The sequence below is a fragment of the Eublepharis macularius genome, chromosome 9, assembly GCF_028583425.1.
Source record: "Eublepharis macularius isolate TG4126 chromosome 9, MPM_Emac_v1.0, whole genome shotgun sequence".
NCBI classification, from domain to species: domain Eukaryota; kingdom Metazoa; phylum Chordata; class Lepidosauria; order Squamata; family Eublepharidae; genus Eublepharis; species Eublepharis macularius.
In genome coordinates, this window is record NC_072798.1 from 40,110,677 (window position 1) to 40,132,349 (window position 21,673).

Consider the following 21,673-nt stretch of genomic DNA (forward strand, 5'->3'; position numbering starts at 1 on the left):
GTGATATTTAAGATCAACATTGCAAGAGACTACAACCCTATTCCCTTAAAACAGTGACTTTCCGGGCTGTTACACTACAGGACTAATCCCTTCATAAAAGGTGCTCCTGAACATTTCTGTTTTACACCTTTTATGAAATGATAGAAGTGTGGGAGCCATCCTCACTTTCTCCAGCAAGCCATTCCACAAAGTGGGAGTCACTGCAGAAAATGAACTTAAATGAGCAGTTGCGGATCTTATTTATTTATTGTATCTATTTGGAGGGTGGCACCAAAGGTTGCTAACCTCCAGGTGGGGTCATCTCCATATCACCAGGAATTTCCCAACCCTTGTGGCACATCCCACAGGTTTGGGGCAAATGAGCAAACCTGTTGTGGTGGAACAGAGCAGGACAAGCAGTCCTGCAGGTATTTGTGTCTAAAGCCTTTAAAGACTGTATAGGTGACAACCAGAACTGACTGGAATTTCTGAGCTGGCTTTAAAGGCATACTCAATTGATTCAGAAACTTCAAACTGGGGCAGAATGCTGCTGCTCCTTTGCTCTCAGGAACTAGACGGAGCATGCACATCACTCCCATTTTGCAGTCACTCCACTGGCTTCCCATCAGTTACTGGGCTCAATTCAAGGTCATAACTAACACGGTCAAAGCCCTTCAGGGCCTTGGCCCCTCATATCTGTGCAACTGCTTCTCTCCCTATATTCTGCCACAGCAGCTTCGCTCATTTGGTCAAAGTCTTTTGCATGTAACTAAACAAAATCAACAGCAGCCCATACGTTTTCTCTGTGGTAGCCCCTGCCTTATAGAATGGCCTACCTGAGAAAGTCAGGAAAGCTCCCATTCTCCTGGCATTCTGCAAACTATGCAAAATTGAATTATTTTGGAGGGTTTTCTAGCCAGATGCAGGACTGTGTCATAAGAAATAGCTCAGAGAGATACCTTGATAGGGACAGGGACGAAACACTACGCTACTGTGTACTGTCTGCTGATGTAGATATGCACCTACTAGGAAGTTTCCATGCTGCTAAATATGCCATGGAAATTAGTTATGCTTCGTTTCAGATAGATTTCATCTCTTATGTTTGGCTTTATGCTTGCTTAAATATTTTTGCTACCATACCCTATTGTATGTTTCCTTGAATGTCCTGTTGTTATTATTGTACTTTGCTCAGTAAATGCCCTAGCTGTTGATTATATTGCATTTTTACTTGCACTGTGTAACCCACCTTGGAGCTCAGTGAGAAAGGCAGACTATAAATAAATATTAATAATAATCAGTAGAGTCAAGAGCTAAATGAAGCTGGAAAAATGCATTTTTTGCAGGTGCATTAACTCCAGTATAACCTCTAGGGTCTTAACAGAGTACAGTGAGGTTCAGCTGGACACCATCAAAATTGAGATATCCTTCAAGATATTCCCAAGTCTGTCAAGCCTTCTTCGCAAGCAACGTTGCCTCCATCTAGGGTTGCCAACCTCCAGATGAGGCTGGTATGTGAAGCAGCAACAGCTCAGATGCTGAAAGAGACAGATAAGAGCCCTCACTCTCCTGGCTTTCCGCAAACAATGCAAAACTGAATTATTCAAAAAGGCTTTTTACTCAGATAGGAGGGCTGTATTGTAGGGAAGGGATCTCAAATCATCCGCTAATGAGTTACAAACCATAGACCTCACCACTATGTTGTATTGGATTCCTACTAATGCTATGTCTTTGTGAACTTGTATCTATTTACCCCATTTATCCTATGGTATTATTTATGATATTGATTGTACTAATTGCACACTGTGTGATCCATCTTGAGTCTCAGTGAGAAAGGCAGATTATAATTGACATAAATAAGTAGGCAGACATCACTGGCTGATTTACTGGTTTGGGGAGTTCAGGAACTCTGTCTGGGAGCTGATGTAGGACTGCAGATCTGATGGCAGATAAGAATTATCTTGCTTCCACCTGTATTCTGCTTGTATATTTGTAACTAAAGCAAATATTACAAACCCCAAAACATTATGAATTCTCAAGTGCTTCCCCCTCCAAAGGAGACCAACCTAGGTATGTTGCTGCCCCTTTAGATTCTCATCCTCTTCAACCCTAGGCTGATTTTTTCCTTGTGAGAAGGCATTACTATCTATCTCACAAGTTGTTGTGACAATAAAATAGGTGGGCAGAGTATTTATGCTTTGTTGCATTCTTATTGGAAGTAGTAAAATAAATACATACATTGGTACAGGAGCCTTGTAATTGTATGAACTCAACCGCTTAAAATTTTTTTGACATGTTCTGTCTACAGACTCTGATAATCTGAAAGCAATGCCACAAAAGGGCTATATTATTTTGGTTTTTACATCAATCCCTATGTACCTCCATGGAAGGCCCTTATAAATTGTAACCGAGAGCTGGAAGTTTCATCGCGATACCGTTATGACTGTAGCCTTTTAAAAACGACTGACGCGGCTCTTTCAAAGCTGCACAGCCTGAGCTTTCCATTTTACATTAAACAGCCGCATTTTGATGCTATATAACACCTAAGAAGCTTTCATTAATATCACCCCCAAACCCACCACTTTGTTGGAAAGGCTGTGGTTCTATTGGTTCATTCGCACATTGTTGGTGGGAATGCCCTCAACTAAAAAATTTTTGGACAGAAACCCTGAAACAAATAAAAGTGATCACAGGCTATACAATTCCATTCAACCCTAAATTGATTTTTTTTAGATCAATGGGATCCCATTATGGTTCCCACTATTAAAAAAGACTTAATTCGAAGTCTATTGTCAGCAGCTAAATCATTAATAGCTTTCAGCTGGAAATCCCCCAAAATCCCCACAATTGAAAATTGGATGCTGAAAGTATGGGATCACTATATTCAAGAGAAAATCTATGACAGCTTGTATCAATCACAACACTACCCAAAACAAACTGTTTTCTTGTCTAAATGGTTCCCTTTTTTTGAATACTTATGCAATGATATTCATCCTCCCAGGCACATTTCCTTTGTATGTTTAAACTAAAAGAATCTGTTGCACTGTAATCAGTAATGTTTCATCTGCTGTTAGATATTATAATCACGTTACACTATCTCTTATCTTGTAGACTATACTAGTGTTAATGTATGCTGATTCACAATATTGTATTTTATAGCAGCCTCGTATTTGTAATGTAATGTTTATAAAATAAAAATTATATTAAAAAAAGGCTGCATTTCCTGGACAGGTGTCGGTTTATCCAGGCATGGAGAACCCTCCCCAACGCGTGCACCCCAAAGGCAGGAGAAGCCCTGATCTTGATGCAAAGACGCACTTCCGGGCTTGCCTATCTCCCGGCAATGCGAAAGAACCTGCCCCACAGAGATATATCAAAGAAAAAAGTGATTCGTTCCGCAGAGGCCCCGCCCGACGAGGCACGTTATTTAAAAGCGACTCGTGACGCAGTCCGAGGGCGACTTCATCTTTGTCAGTGAACAAAATGGCGCCGTACTGTGTCCTAGTCAGTCGGTTGCAGGTGAGAACGGCGGCCGAGACGCGGCCTCGGTGGTAGGCAAAGGCGGGGGTCGGAAGCGAGCGTGGCTCGCGGAGCCGGGGGTGGGGCTGGAGGCCTGCGTGTGCCTCGCGGTTCTCGAGTCTCAGCCTCCCCATTCCTTGCCGTAGGTCAACGTGTCCGTCCCTCGCTCCTGTCCTGGCCGCGGCTCTCTAGGAACAGCGAGGGATACCGGCAGCGGCCTAGAAACCTCTGGCCTTGCCCATGTGCCGCCGGAGAGTTCGTGCCTCATAAGAGGCTGACGCGATGCCGGGGGGCTCCCACCCTCACGCTCAAGGTGAGGGCAAGGTGACTGGGCTCTGCAGAGTTAGTCGCAGCCATATCTGCTCTCAGGGTCAGGAGAGACGACCGACACACGGCTGTTTCTCGACCTTTTGTGTATGGCTGAGCGCACCTCTTCTTTTTCTCTCATGCTTGTGATATGGTTGCTGTTATCTGGTGGGTCGAAGTAACTGGCTTCTCATCTAGTATTTATTAAGATGTTTATGTCCTCTGTGTACATTCTGTTGCAATAAAAACCCATTTTCTTCAGCATATTAAGCAGCTTTGTTGTCTCACCTCTTTCAGGTTATTCTTTCTGCAGTATTATGTGCTGTATGAAGTGGGGTTTTTTATTATACATGTTCTCTTTGTTATACATTGGTTTGGTATGGATTAAAAGTAGGTAAACTAGAAACTAAAATTCTTCTGCCTTAAAATTTGCCTGGTTCAAATACAAAATAGTTTTCAGGTTCTGTGGCATGAGTTCTGAGTGCATTCATCTGGGTAGGTATGCTTGTATATATGTATGTATGAATAAAACAATTTCCCAGATAAGTGTAGTTTCCTTTTAACTGCTGTTAGATTTGAAGCTATAATAGACCGCATAATGTATGCTGGTTAAATGCTTCTGAAATATAGAGTCATACTTAACTTTTTTGCTCCAGTTTCCAAAATGATTCAGAGCCTCAAAGAAGGAAGATTTAAGGTTTTATTTATCTTAATAATTTATATTCAGTGTTCTCTTATGTTCAGAGCAGGTAGTAAAGCAAAACTACAAATACTTTTACAACAATTAAAGAGAGTGAAACTTATAGTAAAATAGTGTATAAAACTTCATCAGACAGCCTTTCTGAAAATAAAAATTGAAGCTCAAGAAAAATAATTTAAAAAACTCAAATTAGTGAAAAATTGTTCCCTCCCAGATCTATTAGCTGTATACGCCAATAGTCAATGATGTGGAATGCTGTTTGTAGTTCATGAATCTATGTCCTTGTTCTTTTGAGCCAATATGACAAGGATTCACAGAAAATAATCTCTTGTTTCTTTTCCTGCATTGTGGGCATTTACCAAACTTTCTGAAGGAGCGGCTAAAGTTGATTGGACTCTAGCTAGAGTCATCATTAACTAGAAAGCTTCTGTTCAGAACAAGTCCAAGTTTTTTTCTTCTTTCTGTAAAACTGTTTACAGAGGTAAATAGTAGCAGAACAAACATTTCATAAGCAGTGGTGTGTGGATTTTAGTCTTCAGGGAGATAGTATTTAGATAGCTGTCTGAATTGTAGTGGCTAATACTAATGTGTAAGTGGGTTGTTGAAGTAGTAGTTCCAGATGGGAACTAAAAGAGTGGAAGTTGTGACTCATCCTGAAATTTAGAATCTGCAAAGAGATAGAACTTCCTTTTGGGGGAATCTGCAAAGTTAAATTTGGGGATTTGCATTGCTTTGATCTCTCTAAGCATAGCAAGCAGACTTTTTAAAATATATCCAAGATGATATACTACAGAAAGGTAAAAAGTGGCAAAAATGTCTTCCAGTATGCAATTATACTGTCCCTAAAATAGTTTGTATTTAACAAATTGTACTTCTTAAACATATCCTCCTAACATAAGCTGAAATTTTAAAATGGAGGTGTTATAATATATGTTGACTATACAAAGCAAAGGTAATATAATGTAAGTGAAAGGGTGTTGCTATTTTGGGCTGTACATAAAGTAGCTCACTTTCTATAGTGGCTTGTTGGCTGAGCATTAAAGAACTTTGGCGCTTATACAGATGAAGTCCATAAATGTAAATACTGAGTGTGTTAAGAGGAAGAACTCAGCACCCATAGCTATAAATCCTAAGTGTGCCTACAAAACTTCAGATTTTTTTTAAAATCCCATTTTTGGATGGAAGCTTGAGACAGTTTCAAGCATAATATGAAGAATCTTAGCATCATCTTGTTGTTAAGTTGAATGCTGATATACAAGAGTGTTAAAACTGGAACCTGTGAGGACCTTATCCTAGGAATGGTGATGCCTTTATGCTTCAGGGTGTTCCCTAACAAATTATTATCCCACATAATGGTGGGCCTCAAGCTTGTAACATAGTAAGGGACTTCTAAAGGACCGGCATATAACCTGGAGAAGAGACTTTTTCTATGGAAAAAGTGGAAGCAAGAGTCTATTGATTCTTACTGGCAGTACACCTTTTCCCCCTTACTAATGCTGAAGGCAGCAGAGCAGTCTCCAGGGTCCCATGCTCCTAGTCAGTTAGGGGTGGTCTCTTTCATGCCCTTGCTGTTGTTAGTTGATGAATGACAGGCCTTTATCAGAACATTTCTTTGGCAACTGAATATAAAGCTTTAATGGAGGGGGAAGACACTTCCTATCTTAATAATGAGTTGGGTGCGCCTATGGCACAGTGGTAGAGCATAAATGGTGCATGTAGAAGGTCTTGGTTTCAGTCCTTGGTACTGTCATTGAAAAGATCTCAGGCACCAGGTTTTTAGGGGAATGCCTTTAAGACCCTGGGTGAGAGGGTTGATGCTAGTCACTAGGTAATACAAAGCTAGATATGTGAATGATCTTCTGCATAAAACATTTCATATGGTTCTATGACTGCAGGTAGAGCAATGGATAACTGAGCATAAAATAAGAAAAGGCCTTCCTAATCAGACCAGTGGTCGATCTAGTCCAGTATCCTGTTTCTCACAGTGGTTGACCACATGCCTTAGAAGGCCCATAGCAGGGTCATGAAGGCCAAAGTCTGCTCCTGCCATTGCCCTCCAGCAACCAGTTCTGAGAGGTATACTGCCTTACAGCATGAAGACAATGTTGAGTACCAGTTGATGGACATACTTTCTAAGAACCCAATTTCCTTTTGAAGCCATCTAAATTGATAGCCATTACAACATCCCATTGCAGAGAGTTCAGCAAATTAATTAAGCATTGTGTGAAGTACTTTCTTTTGTCTAACTATAAAGTTATTGGGCTCGAGAAAATTCTTTATCCACTTTATCCATTCCATGTGTAATTTAATAAACCTCTTTAAGTTTCCTTTCAGTTTTCTCTTCAAGGAAAAAAAATCCCTGAAGCTCCAAACTCTTCCCAAAGAAACATGTGCCCTTTGACCATTCCGGTTGCTTTTCTAAAAGGAGGTGGTGATCCCAAGATACTAGAACCAAGCTTACTAAGAGAACCTAAGTGAAGATCCTTACAGGCTATAGGTAGTTGGTACATATTGTAGGCCACTGGTACAATCTGCTTCTAGTGATCAATTCCTTCTGTTAAAGGCTATAGGAAGAACTGTTCGTAACCTTCTCTGTTTTATCTACTGTGGGTCCTTGCATTTCAGCAAGGATTTTTCAGTTCCCTGGAGCTGATCTTCATTGGTGTGGGACATTTGTACACTATAGAGTAGGGGTGGCCAAACTGCAGCTCGGGAGCCACATGTGGCTCTTCTTGACATATTGTGCGGCTCCCAGAGGTTTCTGAGAATAGCTGTGGCCATACATTTTATTTTAGTCTAGTTTATTTCCCTCCCTCCCTTTCCTCCTTTCTTTCCTTGTCTTTCCCTTCCTTTTTTCCTTCTTTCTTTCCATGTCTTTCATATTTTCAATAAAAATGTCGGGGTTGCCAGGTCTGACTCAGAAAATATCTGGGGGCTTTGGGGGTGAAGCCTAGCAAGGATGTGATGTCACTTCCAAGTCAAAGGTCAGGTGATGGCTCTTCCCAAGCACCACCCCTTCCAATGATGTCACTTCCAGCATACTGCACCAAACCCCCACCCCTTTCTGTGATGTCACTTTCAGGACAATCCCCCAAACCCACCTCTTCATCTGAAGTCACTTCAGTGCATCACGTCTTGCGGCTCCAGACATCTGACATTTATTCTATGTGGCTCTTATATTAAGCAAGTTTTGCCACACCCTCTATAGAGCAAGTACCTTATCCTTATAGAAGATAGAGCTAGTACCTTATCCTTAACAAACTATCACCTGGTTGTTTATAAAGGCACACAAGTTATTTTATTGGTAATATTTATGCACTTGCTGCATTGGTTATAAAATAAGATCATTATCCCTACTTGAAGCTGTGAGTTGCTCCACTGACAATACTCGAGTAAAAGTGTATTTTTTTTTCTTGTGAGACTTGAGTGTTAGTACCTTTGTTTCTCCTAGAATCTCTTTAGGGGTTTACTTTACTTTACTTTAATTGAATTTTTATACCGCCCATCTCCCGAAGGACTCAGGGCAGTGTACAGCAAAAGTAAAACATACAAATATAAAACACTAAGAATATAAAATAAACATATTAAATAATTTAACTCAAAACAGGACAGTTCAGTTAAAACACATTTAGGCCAGCCCCGCTTGTTGGAATAATAACGTCTTAACGTTTAATCGTAATACTGAAGGGATATTATGTTTTATTACTGGGTGTATATATAATAATTGCGTTTATATACCCTTCTTCTAGACAGATTAGTGCTCCACTCAGAATGGTGAACAAAGTCACAGATACTATTATCCCCACAATACAGCTGGGGAACTGGAACTGAGAGGAGTGGTTTACCCAAGGCTATCTGCTGACCTCATGGGAGTAGCGGAATTTGAACCAGCAGAGTGCTGATTTGCAACCCAACCACTGTTCTGCAGCAGCTCATAATAATAACTGTGCTTAGATACTGTTCTTCTAGATTGATTAGTGCCCCACTCAGAGCAGTGAACATGGTCAGTGTTATTATCCCCACAATACTGCTTTGTAGCTGGAGCTGAGAGGAGTGGCTTACCCAAGGCCATCTGCTGAGCTCATGGCAGCAGTGAGATTCAAACCAGCAGAGTGCTGATTTGCAGCTCAACTACTTAACCACTGTGCTATAGTTATATCTCTCCCTTGGTCCATTGTGGAGGAACTCAGGTCAGGTTTTATGGGGTTCCCAGGAGATCTCTCATCCAGGCATTCATCAGGCTCATATCTACTTAGTTTCAGCAAGGCTGCTGTGTCCTGTATCTTCTAACTATATCTTGTGATCATATTTTGCATCACACTTGTGGATCAGTCTGAAGTGTGACTTGAAAGTCCCATGGAGTTAATCAAGCTTACTCCCAGGTAGATGTGCAGCCCTAGTGAAACATTTGTTTTTAATATACGTTAATATTACTGCATAGTGAGTCTTAGAAGTGAAATATGGCACACTATACTTGGTTTGGGGCACTCATTGTGCATCTGTGGAGCACTGCTTACAAAAATGACATTGTCATTAGTCAAGACTGGCAGAGGCTGAATCTTCTAAACAGTGTCACTTTTAAGCTTTCACTTTCCTAGAAATAATGTCTAGCCCACTCAGTCTCCATCTGAAATTCATATTAAATTGAATGTAATGCTAATTTCAGTGGTCTTGAATAACATGTTAATGATCTGCCAGAGTGCCAGTAGGAATGTAGAAGTAAAATATTGTGTAAACATGATGTCACATAATTTATGTGGGTAATATATTGAACTTCATTCCACGATTCAATTTCTGCAGAACTTTAGGTAAAAAACCCCATTTGTTACTGTAATAAACATACAGTTCTTAGATGCGCACAAAGTAATATTTACAAAGTAGAGCCAGTATATTTAAAATGGCCTCATAGATTGCTAGGTCTCCAATTTTGGAAAGTCTAATTCGTTATTATACAAATTTGCTTCCTTTTTCCATAGTGGAAATGGAAACAAAAGCCTCGTGAAATTTTTCTCTAATGCTTGTCTTAAACACAGTACTGGTTAAGAAGCATCTGACTTTGTCTTGTGCACACTTCAGCCATTTTTTAAATGTAGCCCTGGCTGGGAATTGAAAGCTTTTGCCATTTAGGGATACTGACAGCAGGAAGCAATGGTGCTAATCTTTACTTGAAGTTTAAGCTTTTTCATTAAATATAGGCAATGCTTGTCTTAGTATCAGTCTAGTAATCTATTGTGTGTAGTTCTGGTACAGATTCAGAAGTGGCTGTCGTTAATGATCTGCAACAAATAGAGATGCTACATCTGGTTTTCTCTGGACCCAGTGTTTTCTGATCACCTGCACTTCAAGGATTCAAGAGCATTATATCTTCAGAACAGTACTGTCAGGGAAGGTAGTCTGAGAGCGTAGCAAGCTCAAGCATACCTAGTGGACCTAGACTAACACATGTACTCTGGCTGAAAGGATATGATTTCAGCCTGGCTTCCATGTAATAAGGAGGCAGTGCAGTAATAGAATGCACAGCAGATGGAGTTCATAAGAAGCTTGATTTTTTATGTTTAAAAAAATTAAACTTCCATACAAGTAAAAAAAGAAAGTCAGAAGATACTTATTGTGTGAGGCCAAAGGTCATTATAATTGAAAAATTAAAATACACAAGAAAAACATGAACAAAGTAGTTTCCAGCACACCCTGCTAGTGTTTTTCTTCCTGATGTGCTAATTTTTTATTTGCAATGAGGTGCTTTTTTAACATGAGGAGCAATCAGAGATGCTGTTTTATATGTGCATTTCTCTCATTTTCATAGCTATATAAACTCGGCATTTATTGTAGTCTTTAACAAGTAGATTTTTGGTAAGGGGTATGGAAAATAGAAGTTGGTGCAGGGCTCAGCTTGGAGCTTGGTATGTCCCAAGCTAGATTTGTTTGGGAAGGGTCTTGACACTACCAGTAGGGAACAGAAAGGAATCAGTGGTGCCTCCAACATTTTGGCTACTATAGAGAATGCCTGCATCTCCAGAAGTTCAGTTGGAGGCTGTCACTATAACTCATGTAGGAGGATGAAGTTCAGCTTTCTGCAGCAACAAATTTTTTTTACTGTTGTAATGTTAGGCTCTGTGCCTTTTAATAATGCTGATATCTAATTCATTCTTGTCTGTCTCCTTCCAGCATGCTTTGAGTAAAGGTGTTCGGAGGTACCATGTTGCTCCCATCCTATGCCAACGGGCCAAGGTGGCCATGAGCCAGTTTGAACCCAGTGAATACATACAATATGAAAAGCTCGAGAAAAACATCAATATTGTTCGCAAAAGGTAAAAGTTGAACTTGAAGCAGTAAATGAAGCGAGACCAATAAAAATTAAATTTGTATACTGCATCTTGTAATGGTTGAAGAATATACAAAGTATTCTTTGAGGTCCTTGATTACTTGAACGAACATGGTGAATTTGATTTGAGCTCGCACCCATTTTGTCTCACACTTGGGTTCACTAGGATTGTTTGTATAAATTGTATGGTCAGTTCCTAAACGGGTACTTTCCCAGAATGTTGGTACTGTTTACTGTTATTAAATAGTGCTGTTTAAGCAGAGTGGTGAAAATTGCTTATGCATTATTGCCTACGCAGGTAGGCTTGACTGATGCAGTTCAAATGGGGACTACTACTGTTGTAGTTTTTGGGCAGCTTTCTAAATTCCTTCTGATAGCCATTTTTATATCAATCTTTAGAGCTGGTTCTCATTTGTGGTCAACCTGAACATGCCGATATTTGCATTAATTCATTCCTGTTTGGTAGTCCTTGGAGAGAAGACATTAGTACCAGAGATCAAAAGAAAAATGAGCGCTGAGTCTTACCCTCACTTTGAATATAATTTTGAGGTAATCTGTGCTGTAGATCCCTTACAGATTTCCTTCTTATCCTTAAGATTATAAGTTTTTACTGCAGATGAAGATGGTGACCAACTAGGAGCAGATATCTCTTTGTGCTCTCATGCCAGCTCTGCCTTCTGGGCTTAATTGCCGGGCAGGGTTGGAGAAATCAACCCATGCCCATCTCTTTCCTGATAAGGGACACTCAAAGCAACATCAGAGTCAGGCAGGCCAGAAGGCTGAGTAAGTCTGCCCGTGGTAAGGCTGAGTAAGTCTGCCCGTGGTAAGTTAAGTGGTGGCTATCATCCACGATGCTCTTCTTGAGCCTTTAGTTTCCATATTTTCCTGGAAGTTAGTTCTAGAGCATGTCAATTTCTGTGCAAATAGTCTTAGGTTATTTGGAATTTAACCCAAAGTAGCAGTTGCATGCAAACAGATGGTCAAATAGTTTTCTTCATTTTTAAAAGGAAGAAGCTGAAAGGTCCACTTAAGGTTACTGAACAGACCTGATTATTTAACCAAGAAAACTGGTAGTGAATTACAGCATTATGCATGTTTCTAGAACGCACATTTCTCCTACTGGCTTTAACCTCTGATAACTTCTGTCAGCACCAGTGTTAATCATTGTTAAAGCTAATCAGAATTCCCATGTAACCGTGATCTGAAGTCAGTTAATTTTTTATGTCTATATTTGGGTATTGTCACTTAATCTCAGAAGGAACACTAAAGAATATGCAGCATCAAGCACCTTTTAATTTGGCTCCTGTGGTGCTTTCATCCAGCTACATACCCTTATATGCATAATCTTTTTGGGCCACATCATGTGAATGGTGCTTTAGTAGAGTAGCGGGTTTACAAGGAGAATCCTGATTGGCTGTATTGCAACTCTATTAACCATGTCACATATTTAAGTGTAAGATGCATGAGCTGAAGACATAAAGTTCTTTGTTTTCTCATCTACAGGCTGGACCATCCACTCACTTTGTCAGAGAAGATTGTATATGGCCACTTAGATGACCCTGTCAAACAAGATATTGAGAGGGGCAAGACATACCTACGTCTACGGCCAGACCGTGTAGCCATGCAGGATGCCACTGCTCAGATGGCTATGCTGCAGTTTATCAGTAGTGGATTGCCTAAAGTGGCAGTGCCCTCAACCATCCACTGTGATCACCTTATTGAAGCTCAGTTAGGTGGTGAGAAAGATCTTCAGAGAGCAAAGGTTATTATCAAAACTTTATTTACTAGAAGCCTGTGGACAAACGGTGTGTTAGCTACATTCAGTATTCCCTGCAGTTCTGGCCCTTGGAGCCCCCTCAAGGTTGCCAGATCCCAATGAAGCAGTGACAGTAGATGCCACAAGAAGCAGAAGTTCATCTTTGTTCTTCTGTGCCTCCACACATGGGGACTGCGCAGGCGCAGGCCAGCCGCCGGAGAATTTTCTAGAGCTTCCATGGCTCCGAAGGGGCCGTTTGTCGCGCGCCTCAGCGACCGTTTTCCCGCCCAAACGGTCACGTGATCCTCCAGCGACCAACGGCCCCTTCCCTCAGTTCTCTTCTTGCCGCCGCTTGGAGAGAACGTGAGCTTCGTTGCTCTGTGCTTTTTTGTGCTTCGTGCTTTATTCTGACTGATTGCTTGGCTTTTGACTTCGGACTTCGTGACCTCGACTATTCTTCGGATCTCGTTTTGGACTTTGTTGTGGACTCGGTAATTTGACTCGGACTGTTTTTGACCTTCCTTTCACGTGCCCCTGAAGATGGCCTCAAAGGCTCTCTTCAAGCATTGCCTCCAATGCCACACTAAAATGGCCAAGACCGATGGCCATGAACTGTGCCTGTTTTGTTTGGGGGAGACCCATAATGTGTCGGCCTGTAAGATTTGCCAGGGCTTCACCAGCAAGGCCCGGCAGGAGCGCAAGGCCCGACTGAACTCCTCCCTGTGGCAGAAGGTCATGTCCGGAGGCGCTCCGTTGCCCTCCCCCAAGGCCGGCCCTAGCCCCTCTGCCGAACGGCATTCAAGAGCTGGCTCAGTGGCCTCCGCGAGGTCGGGGTCGAAACCGCGTCCCCCGAGTACCTCGGCGTCGAGAGCGGCCTCTCCAGCGCAGGGACCGGTGCGGCCGCCCCGTAGCGCGTCATCTACCAGGTCGGATCCGAGACCTACGTCGGAACCGAGGATCCTGGTACCGAGTCCCCGGTCGGAACCGACGGCCGGATCGGTTCCGATGAAGCCTAAGAGGTCGAAGCCGAGGTCCCCTTCGAAGGCGAGGAGCGCGTCGGTTCCGAGATCTTCTTCGGAACCGGCGAAGAAGAAGAAGAAGACCAAGCATCATCGGTCGCCGCGTCCCGCTCCTCAGGAGGAGGTCATCGTGCTTCCTCACACGCCTTCCCCTCATCTGGGCTCCTCTGAGCCAGAAGGCATCTCCGTGCCGGTGCCGGATCCGATGGCCTTCGAGACGGTGCCCGCAGAATTCTCGTCGGGGCCGGAGCCGAGCCCGCACCGTCGGAGCCGACCATCGCTTGCCCTTCGGTCGCCGAGGCTGGAACCGAGCCCGTCTCCTCGTCGGAGCCGTCCGTCGCCTGTCTGTCCGTCTCCACCTCCGGTCGGTCGTGAGCGGCATGGTTCCGGGGACAGTGTCCGATCAGTCCGGTCCACTGCGTCCCGGCATCGACAGGCTTCCTACCTCCCCTCGCCATACCGTTGCCAATGGGAGGGGGCACCTGCGGGCTTCTCCGTGTCGGAACCGAGGCCTTCGACATCGAGGTCGGCGTGGGCTCCCCCTCCACTCCGGGCTCAGGAATCCGAGCTCGGTTCCGATGAGGAGGAAGTGGGGAGTTTTGGCTACCAGTCGGAGTCCTGGTCCGAACCATCGCCAGCTGAGGAGCTAGTGCCATCTGCGGACTCGCCATTCGAGGACCTCCGCATCTATGCCGACCAGATGGCAAGGATGGCCAAGGCTCTCGAGATGGATATCTCTTCAGCAGTCCCCCAGACCAAGGACAAGCTCCTCAAGCGTATCTATGGGGATAATCCGGCATACGTTGGCTTCCCCATGCTCGAGGGTATTGAGGAGATAGTAGAGAAGGTGTGGCAGGTGCCCTGTGATCAACCTCCAACATCCAAGCGCATCGAGCAGCTTTACAAGATCAAGCAGGGCACCTGGCCGGCATTGGTGAAGCACCCTCCACCTTCCTCCTTGGTCACAGAGGAGTTCAACCCCCGACGATCGGGTCACTCCTCGGTGCCTGCCGATAAAGAGGGCAAGAAGCTTGATGCCATGGGCAGGCGCCAGTACATTGTCTCTTCACTGGGTCTGAGGATTGCCAACTACCAGACCATTATGGCAGGGTACCAACTGTACCTCTGGGAGAAGTTGGCATCCTATACCCGAGACCTCCCTCCTGAGCAGAAGGCTGTGGTGTCCCTGCTGCAAACAGAGGCTGTCCGGCTGTCTAAACAGCAAATGAACGCTGGGAGCCACGCTGCTGACACTGCTGCTAGAGGGATGGCGTCGGCGGTGGTCCTCAGGCGCCACTCTTGGTTGCGGTCGACGGCCCTGTCCCAAGAGGTGCGTTCCAGGGTGGAGAGCATGCCCTTTGAAGGGGACTCGCTGTTCTCCAAGTCCACCGACGAGACCCTGAGGAAGAAAAAGGAGGACAGGCAGACGGCGCGGTCTTTGGGTCTGGCTCCAGCGGACAAGCCCTCCTCCAGGTCACGGTACGCTCCCCGGTCTGGCCCTTACCATTACCAGGGCAGATACCAACAACAGCGGCCGGGCTACCAGCAGTATCCTGCCTACCAGCAGCGGCCTTACCCTCCCGCACAACAGCAGAGGAGGCGTCGGCCCTTCAAGCCTCGTCCGGCACAGCAACCGGCCCAGCAGAAAGATCAGCAGGGCGCCGGGAGGCAGTACTGACGGGTCACGCCAGCCGTATCCCCGGACTTTTCGGACAGACTGAGTCCACTCCTCTCTGAGTGGGAGTCAATAACATCTGACTCATGGGTCTTAACTATTGTTGAACTGGGATACGGGCTGGAGTTCGTTGAGCTGCCTAGATGCAGTTCACCCCTGACAGCTGTCAATAACACTATGGCCGAGCTGGATGCGGAGATCGTGTCGCTCTTGGCCAAGGGTGCTGTGGAAGTATTGCCCTATGAGGATTCTGTAAAGGGTTTCTTCTCTAGGTTCTTCCTGGTCCCCAAGAAGGATGGGGGCTTACGTCCCATTTTAGATCTGAGGGGCCTTAATGCCTACCTCAAGGTGACCAAATTCAAAATGGTTACGTTGGCGGCTGTGATCGCCTTGCTGAAACAGGGAGATTGGTTTGCGGTTCTTGACTTAAAGGACGCATACTTTCACGTGGGCATACGGAAGGAGCACAGGAAATACCTGAGCTTTGTTTACCGGCAAAGGGTTTTCCGGTATAAGGTGCTCCCCTTTGGCCTGTCCACTGCCCCACGAGTGTTCACTAAATGTGTGGCCCCTGTGGTTTCCTTCCTACGGGAAGAAGGCTGTACCATCTTTCCGTACCTCTATGACTGGCTCATCGTGGCTGAATCAGAGTCTAGGCTGGTGCAGGACATTGGCTTGGTACTTAGCACTTGCCAACGCCTGGGGCTCCTGGTGAACTTGGAGAAATCCAAGCTGGTGCCCAACTGCAAGGTGTCCTACATTGGTGCACTGTTAGACTCTGTGGAGGGTAGGGCCCTGCTCCCCTTGGAGAGGGCTCGGTCCCTAAGGGGTCTAGTGTCCATGTTTAAAAGGAACCGATTCCAGTCTGTGCGCACTATCCAGTGCTTACTAGGGCATATGGCAGCGGCCACCTCTGTGGTGCCTTTCGCTAGGCTGCGTATGCGCCCTCTCCAGAACTGGTTTGTGCGGAGGTACGATGCTCTGCTGCACCCTCCGTCCCTCAAATTCTCTATCCCGAGGGTCATCCTCTCCTCCTTGGACTGGTGGCTGTCTGATGACAACTTGTTTAAAGGGACCCCTTTTGGGTATCAACACCATGACATCACGGTTACCACTGATGCCTCTCTGTTGGGATGGGGGGCTTACTGTGGTGATGTGTCTGTGCAAGATGTCTGGTCTGACAGGGAAAAGACCCTCCATATCAATGTGCTTGAACTAAGGGCCATTCGTTTCGCACTTGTGTCTCTTACAGCACTGCTGAGAAATCGTCAGGTGTTGGTGCAGACGGACAACACGACTGCCATGTACTACGTGAATCAGCAGGGGGGCACAGTGTCCATGGCCCTGTGCCGGGAAGCCACACTCACTTGGCAGTGGGCTATCAAGAACGGCGTGTCGCTCCGTGCTATACACGTGGCTGGGTCAGACAATGCCCGGGCAGATGCCCTCAGCAGGGTCCCTTTACTGGACCACGAGTGGGAACTGAACGTAGAGTGCGTTGGGCCGATCTTCCAGATGTGGGGTCATCCAGTGATAGACGTGTTCGCCACTGCGGCGACCACCAAGGCCCACACGTTCTGTTCCAGGGCAGGGAGCGACCCCCTCTCTATTGGGGATGCCTTCCAGTTTACGTGGACGCAGGGCTTGCACTACATGTTTCCTCCGTTCCCCTTGATTCCCAGGGTCCTGTGCAAGATAGAGGAGGACGGGACGGACTGCATCCTAGTGGCCCCCTTCTGGCCACGGCAGGTTTGGTTCCCGAAGCTCCTGCGAATGTCCCAACGGGCATATGTGAGTCTGCCCCCTCGGCAAGACCTTCTCCTAAACGGGAGCCTAGTCCACCACGATCCCAAGAAGCTGCACCTAACGGCTTGGCGGATCGTTCCTCCCCTGTAGGCTTTACTGACGAGGTACAGAGGGTCCTCCTGAATGCTCGTCGGCCATCCACTAGGCGCGCTTATGCGGCCAAGTGGCGCAGGTTTGAGCTCTGGGCACTTGCCAGAGGAGTGGTGCCTGACAGCAGTCCCTTGGGGGTTGTATTCGAGTATTTGTGCCACTTGCGTGGCCTGGGCTTGAAGGTGTCCTCCCTCAAGGTACACTTGGCAGCGATATCAGCTGCTCACGCCCGAGTTGAGGGTGCTACGGTGTTTTCTCACCCACAATCCCGCCAGTTCCTTAAGGGCATGTACAATCTTTACCCACCTGTGTCGGCGCCAGTGCCTCAGTGGTCGCTGTCCTTGGTGCTCTCACGTCTCATGTTGCCTCCATTTGAACCTATGGCTACATGCCCTTTGGATATGCTATCCTACAAGGTAGCATTCTTGGTGGCCGTCACATCGGCCAGAAGGGTCAGTGAGCTGTCTGCACTGCGGTCTGACCCTCCCTTTCTTGTGTTTCATCCCAACAAGGTGGTCCTGCGTCCCTGCCTCGGGTTCCTGCCCAAGGTGGTGTCCGCCTTCCACCTCTCGCAGGATATCTCACTGCCTGCATTCTTTCCTCAACCTTCCTCTAAGGGGGAAAAGGCCCTCCATTCCCTAGACTTGAAGAGGGCCCTAGCCTTTTACCTGGATAAGACGAAGGGATTCCGTTCCAGTCCTCACCTGTTTGTATGTTTTGGGGCCAAGGACAAGGGTAGCAGGGCTTCCTCACAGACCCTGTCTAGGTGGATTGTGACGGCCATTAGCAAGGCCTATTCCCTGGCAGGGGTGGCTTGCCCGCTTCATGTCAGAGCCCACTCCACGCGGTCCCAAGCATCCTCTTCGGCACTCCTCAGGGGGGTGCCCCTGGTTAACATTTGTAAAGCAGCCACATGGTCCTCTGCAGACACTTTTATCAGGCATTACGCCGTTGATGTCAATGCGGAGCAGGATGTATCTGTGGCCAAGGCTGTCTTACACTCCCTTTTTTCCTGAGGGAGTTTTGGAATGACTTTCTTGGCGTACCTGTTGGGTACCCTTGAGTGAAAGTGTATATATGTACCTGGGGGTGTGTATATATGTAAATATTGAGTATTTATGTGTCCTTACACAGTATTTTTACATAGATGTATATATGCATATCTATTTATTGTTGTTCTTGTTTGCTTAATAAAATTGTGTTGGACTTCACCCCCGCCTTCCTTATTGTGTGAAGCTTGGTACACTCCCATGTGTGGAGGCACAGAAGAACGAAGATGAAAACAGGGTTAACATGCCTGTAACTTGTGTTCATCGAGTTCTTCTGTGCTGACACACAACCCTCCCTCCTACCCCGCTGTGAACTCCAATGCACGATATTGTGATGGCTGTAACGGGAATTGGTGTTTTTAAGGTGTTATGGCTGAAGTGTGTTGGTCAAGCGGCGGCAAGGGAGAACTGAGGGAAGGGGCCGTTGGTCGCTGGAGGATCACGTGACCGTTTGGGCGGGAAAACGGTCGCTGAGGCGCGCGACAAACGGCCCCTTCGGAGCCATGGAAGCTCTAGAAAATTCTCCGGCGGCTGGCCTGCGCCTGCGCAGTCCCCATGTGTGTCAGCACAGAAGAACTCGATGAACACAAGTTACAGGCATGTTAACCCTGTTTTATCTGTTGATTTTAGATCTAGCAAGCACTTTCTTTAGCCTTCTGTTGGACAGGCTTCCTAACATTTCTGTCCTGCATAACATATGGCTGTTCCTTACCTTAAGTGCTGTGAAAACATTTTGGTCTCCTTGCCTCAGTTCTCTGTGTCACCTGCTCTTTTCCTCAAGCCACTTACCTTTCCCTCATATTTATTTCTATGCCAGTTTCCTATTCTGCATCCTTATGTCAGACTACTTACCCCATGAATACCTGTCCCTTAGCTTCCCTGCATGCTGGGACTTTTTCCAGTCTTCAGTCTGCCGTATGTGGAACTTTAATTCCAGCCAAACTGACAACTTTCCTTTCCTTCATGGAATTTGAACTGCAAATTGATTCCTTAAACAATCAACTTTCTATGCTGCCGCACCTGCTACATCAACTGGTGTTGGAGTCTTCACTGCACCAAACACGATATGGTACTTGATCTTGGTGTGAAGTGGTTTAAAAATCAAGGTGAAACTGTACAAATATTGCAATAACAAAATCAACTTAAATTAAACTATAATTCTAGAACCATAAAGAAGCCTCAAAGCTTCCAAAATGCATTCATAAAAAGTTAAAACGAAAAGGTCTTATTGTACCTTAAAGACTAGCAGATGTATTATGGCATGTTTTGTGGACTAGAGCTCCCTGAATCTGGTGAAGCAAATAAATTGGTTATTCTTTAAGGTGCACAGCTTGTGACGGACCAAGTTGAACACATTGCACCAGTCACATACAATGACTTGGGGGTTTCTCAAGCTGCCGGTGGTCTCTGTTCAGTTGGGTGGGTTGTTAGCTGGATCAGGCTCCTTCAAGTTGTAAAAGGGACATGGAATTATAGGGATCAAATGGGCTTGGGTGGCTGTTTAGTATTATACAGGTATATAAGAGGATGTAGAAATAAAAATAGCTTACTTTATTATTGGCATTGGCCCAAAATTTCAGTTGAAGAAGAGTTCTGCACATAATATGAATGCATCACTTCCCACTAAAGGACATGGAGAGAGTAAGAAAGAAATTCATCCTATTGCTGCAGTTTGACTAAAGCAAATTCTGGCTAGTCTTACATGATTTTTTAATGCATCAAACATCCCTTCTACCTTTCTGCTTCTTTTCTTCATCAGTTCTCCCAGTCTTTGTGAGAAGGCATCTAAACATAGTATTCCAGTTTGTGTCTATCCAAGAATATGAAGGTTGTATGTGTCCTGCAGGCATATGGTGGCATTTTGAGAAGGGGTACTGGGCACAGAATTCAGCATGCTGAAAATTACAGGTGCCATTTGGGTTTTCTTTAAATAAAAAAAGCAGATTTCTAGTGCTTAATACTTTGAACATAATCTGAGTAGGCTGGTGACAGCTAAAAAATTTCAGAAACCAGAATGGATGCTGTCTGAGTTTTCCTAAGGATAGGGACTAGGAAGAGGGGTGTTGCACAGATTAATTTTAATTATGGAAGAAGGCACAACAAGCAGTTGTGTGCAAATTTGTTTTATCTGTATACCATATGGAACTGACTGTCTTCTTAGCACGCTTGACTATCCTTAAGGGTGAGCAGTCTCAACATTAGAAGCGATGTTCCTCACTTTGTACCTCCTATACAAAGTTGATACAAGAATCTTCTAGTCTGGAATGTTCCTGTTAAACACTGCTCATTTCATCGATTTTCCTCACTTTTACTCTTATGTAGATTACCTGTTTTCCTTCTGAGCATGAAATATTCTGCTCTAGGTGATCATTTTGGGAGTTACAAGAATCCTGCCCCCTTTCATCATCTGCTTCTGGGTTGGACTCAAGAAGCGTCTTGCCTCTTTTGTTGAGGTTCCATTCCATGCTGGGAATTGGTGAAAATAGACACACACACTTTTTTGCTGGCAAGGTGCCTTTTACCAGTAGAGAACACTTAAGATCTAAGGCTTAATTTTGTTGAAGATATTAATTCCAAACGAGAATAAGACCTGTCAATTTCAAAGGATTTAGTCTGATAGGCATTGCGATTGTACCTTCAGTTTTTCTCATCTGCAAAAAAAATCTAGAATATTTAAGGGATAGAAAGTACTATATAATAAAAGAAGAAACACTACTATATCAATGGAGAAATAAGAAAATAACATTTGAAATGAAAATAGGGCAACTTAATGTGTTTTGTTTTAATATTTGCTATACCACATTATGTCGGAGTTGTGCTCAGGGCTGGGCATCCCCTGTGACAGGGCAACCAATCCCGGAGTGCAGTTCTTGGGTTACATGCAACTTCATTGATTCTCTGAGCCCATCATTTGGGTTGCTTATGTAGTTGAGCCAGCCCTGCTAAATCAAACAAGTCTAATGCACATGCAGGTTAAGGCTGGTGCAGAACTCATCTGGGGAATGGATTTAGTAATCTTTCAAGCATGAAAAAACTAGATGTTTTATTTTAAAATGTATGTTCTCCTTCTCTAAACGTACTCAGAGTAGCTGACAGTATTATTGTCCTTTTGGCCCTTTACCCTGTTACATGTATACAGGGCTTTTTTTCAGGAGGAACGCAGGGGAAGGGAGTTCCGGAATCTCTTGAAAATAGTCACATGGCCAGTGGCCCCGCCCCCTGATCTCCAGACAGAGGGGAGTTTAGATGGCCCTCCGTGCTGCTGAGCGGCGCGGAGGGCAATCTCAACTCCCCACTGTCTGGAGATCAGGGGGCGGGGCTACCAGCCATGCGACCATTTTCTCCGAGGGCAACCCACTGAGTTCCACCACCTCTTTCCCCAGAAAAAGGCCCTGTATGTATACGTTGGAATTGAGGATTAATGTGTTGTGAGGTGTGGCTGACCTCTAGCTTTG

The 21,673-nt window shown here is 45.0% G+C and overlaps 1 protein-coding gene across 1 annotated transcript in view; it reads left to right on the forward strand.

The window, feature by feature from the left end:
- The first annotated feature begins 3,422 nt into the window (after positions 1–3,422).
- ACO2 (aconitase 2) overlaps positions 3,423–21,673 on the forward strand; it is a 40,396-nt gene continuing 22,145 nt past the window's right edge. The window contains exons 1-3 of the mRNA XM_054988460.1: positions 3,423–3,495; positions 10,667–10,809; positions 12,327–12,585. Of these exons, the coding sequence (XP_054844435.1) occupies positions 3,460–3,495; positions 10,667–10,809; positions 12,327–12,585 (438 nt within the window). The 5' untranslated portion in view covers positions 3,423–3,459. The remainder of the gene's footprint in view (positions 3,496–10,666; positions 10,810–12,326; positions 12,586–21,673) is intronic.